The following is a 2,500-nucleotide window of genomic DNA, read 5'->3' on the forward strand; positions in this document are numbered from 1 at the left end:
TAAAGCGATACCGAGTCTCTCTTACTTGTTTCTAAATTTACCTATTTGCATTTTGATATTTAGAATTGAGACAGGCCTCACTTTACCATCGCTTCTTGGACACCTTTCTCTCTGCATCTGATTAATTCTCCATCAGACTCTCAATTATATTCTGGACGGCAGAAAATCCACACTAAACCTTTTAGAATTGAGGTTTAAAAGCAAATAATGACATGACTCATGAGAATCCTGTATTGGGAGGGCTTTGTATGTTTTTATAGCTATAGTGTCCTCAAAACTATGAAGCACCTATGTGCACTGTTTTGCTAGATTAAACTAGATAAAATTTGTGCATGTCATCAACACTAGTCATTACTCACGGCCTGGGCTCATTTTAACCTTAGAAACTACTCCAATAATTTATTTTACGATTTGCATCTTCCACAGCTATCTCATTTCAATATTATAAGATCAGTCTCCACATCACCTTATTCATGGAATTAGTGTCTGTAGCTTTTGTCTCTCGATTTTTTAGTAAAAACTAGCGAAATTTAGGTTGCTTTCCTAGACTTAGCCTATGTGACTGAATGAATGAACATGCATCTATAGATTATCTAGACTTATTGAAATATCGGTTGTATGAAAGTTAACCATTTAGGAGCAATAACCAAGAATAATTTTTAAGATAAGAAAATGGAAGCCCAAGAGAAAATTTAATAAGAAATGGGGAGAAATATTAAAATAAAAAAATCAGATTTATTTTCTTTAGCAACAAACAAGTGATAAATATTTAAAAAGATAAAAAATAAAAAACAACAGCTAGGAGTTGATTTCATTCCCTGCGTAAATATCTCCAATTCTTCGTATAGTGGTCTAGCTACAAAGATAGATAGATATATGCTAGTAAATAAAAACATCATTAAACAATAAACAAACAAATATGAGGAGGAACTTAGTCTAGTGACTACTGCTTGTTTACGCAGTCCTTGACATCCCTCACCATATCACAATAGTAAGAGTTGCAATAGAATCTAATTACTTTTATGGATCATTGTGCGCACGATGGCAATGCAATTGCGGACAATTTCCTGTATTTATGTGATGTTGGATAAACTTAGTTCTGGTTATTCAATGGATCTATAACGTGAAGGGCACTCTATATTATCATTATTGTTATCCTTGTGTGTAAGGTCATTTTATAAATGTTGTTAGTGAAGTACTATATATATATATATATATATATATATATATATATATATATATATATATGTGTGTGTGTGTGTGTGTGTGTGAATGCGTGTGTTTATATATATATATATATATATATATATATATATATATATATATATATATATATATATATATATATGAATATATATATACATATATATATATATATATATATATATATATATATATATTTATATTTATATATATACTGTATATATGTATATAAATATATATATATATATGCTATATATATATATATATATATATATATATATATATATATATATATGGGTGTGTGTGTGCGTGTGCTAGCGTATGTGTGTATATGTTATTTTCATTAGTTTCCTTTGGAATACAATGATTTTCTTACAGTATGATATCTTCTTAGGTATGTAAATGTAAGTTTTAACTTGATTATTATTTTTGAATTTATGTCTTTTTCTTCTAAGAGAACTAATGCTTTCATTTTGATATTACAATATAGGATGGATTTTTCTAAAAGGTCGATTAACAAAAAAAAGTCAGTGGGTGTTGCTTTGCTCTAAATTTACTTTCTTTGCATTGATGGTTACACCCATATAATGAAGATATCTCTATTGTTTCATGACTACTTTATAGTTGGTTTGAAACACGATGGTATTGTCATTGCTAATTTAAGACAAGTATTCATTTGTTCATGGGGTCAATATTCCTTCTTTTGAATATAAAAGGAAATATACTCATGTCTTTACTATAGTATGTAATCGACTTTTCATCATTGAAATTCAACCTAATTAACATTGTGTCCTTCAAGTGCACAGGGCTCTCTCGTTAGTTTTTCCTTCATTGCATGTCTGACTGATTCTCTTTCTCTCCCTTCTAGTGCCAACGCCCAGATGGATAACGCTGTGACCCCGGTTTACCTGGCCGCTCAGGAGGGTCACTTGGAAGTGCTTCAGTATCTGGTGGACACAGCTGGAGGACGACTCGACCTGAGGGCTAAAGACGGCATGGCCCCCGTCCACGCAGCAGCCCAGATGGGGTGTCTGAATTGCCTGAAGTGGATGGTAAGTGTCTCAGAAGGGATTTTCAATGTCTAGAATATTCATAAAACTTTTCTCAATATGTCTTTAAAGGGGATTTATTTGTATACTCTCTTTATCACTGTTTTTAAAAACGATTTCAAGGGTGTACCTTATTTCTTTCTTATGTCTCTGAAATAAATATTTTGTGAAATTTATCCTACAAATCAATTTCTGGAAATTTGAATTTTTGGAAGATTGCCATTTCTGTCACAATTGATTTCAAAGAA

General features: G+C 31.0%; 1 protein-coding gene across 4 annotated transcripts in view; it reads left to right on the forward strand.

Moving 5' to 3' along the window:
- LOC137629421 (uro-adherence factor A-like) overlaps positions 1-2,500 on the forward strand; it is a 182,298-nt gene that overhangs the window by 55,163 nt on the left and 124,635 nt on the right. For all 4 annotated transcript variants that reach the window (XM_068360662.1, XM_068360663.1, XM_068360659.1 and 1 more), the window contains exon 2: positions 2,072-2,255. In XM_068360662.1, the coding sequence (XP_068216763.1) occupies positions 2,072-2,255 (184 nt within the window). The remainder of the gene's footprint in view (positions 1-2,071; positions 2,256-2,500) is intronic.

The sequence above is a fragment of the Palaemon carinicauda genome, chromosome 37 (assembly GCF_036898095.1).
Source record: "Palaemon carinicauda isolate YSFRI2023 chromosome 37, ASM3689809v2, whole genome shotgun sequence".
Classification (NCBI taxonomy): Eukaryota; Metazoa; Arthropoda; class Malacostraca; order Decapoda; family Palaemonidae; genus Palaemon; species Palaemon carinicauda.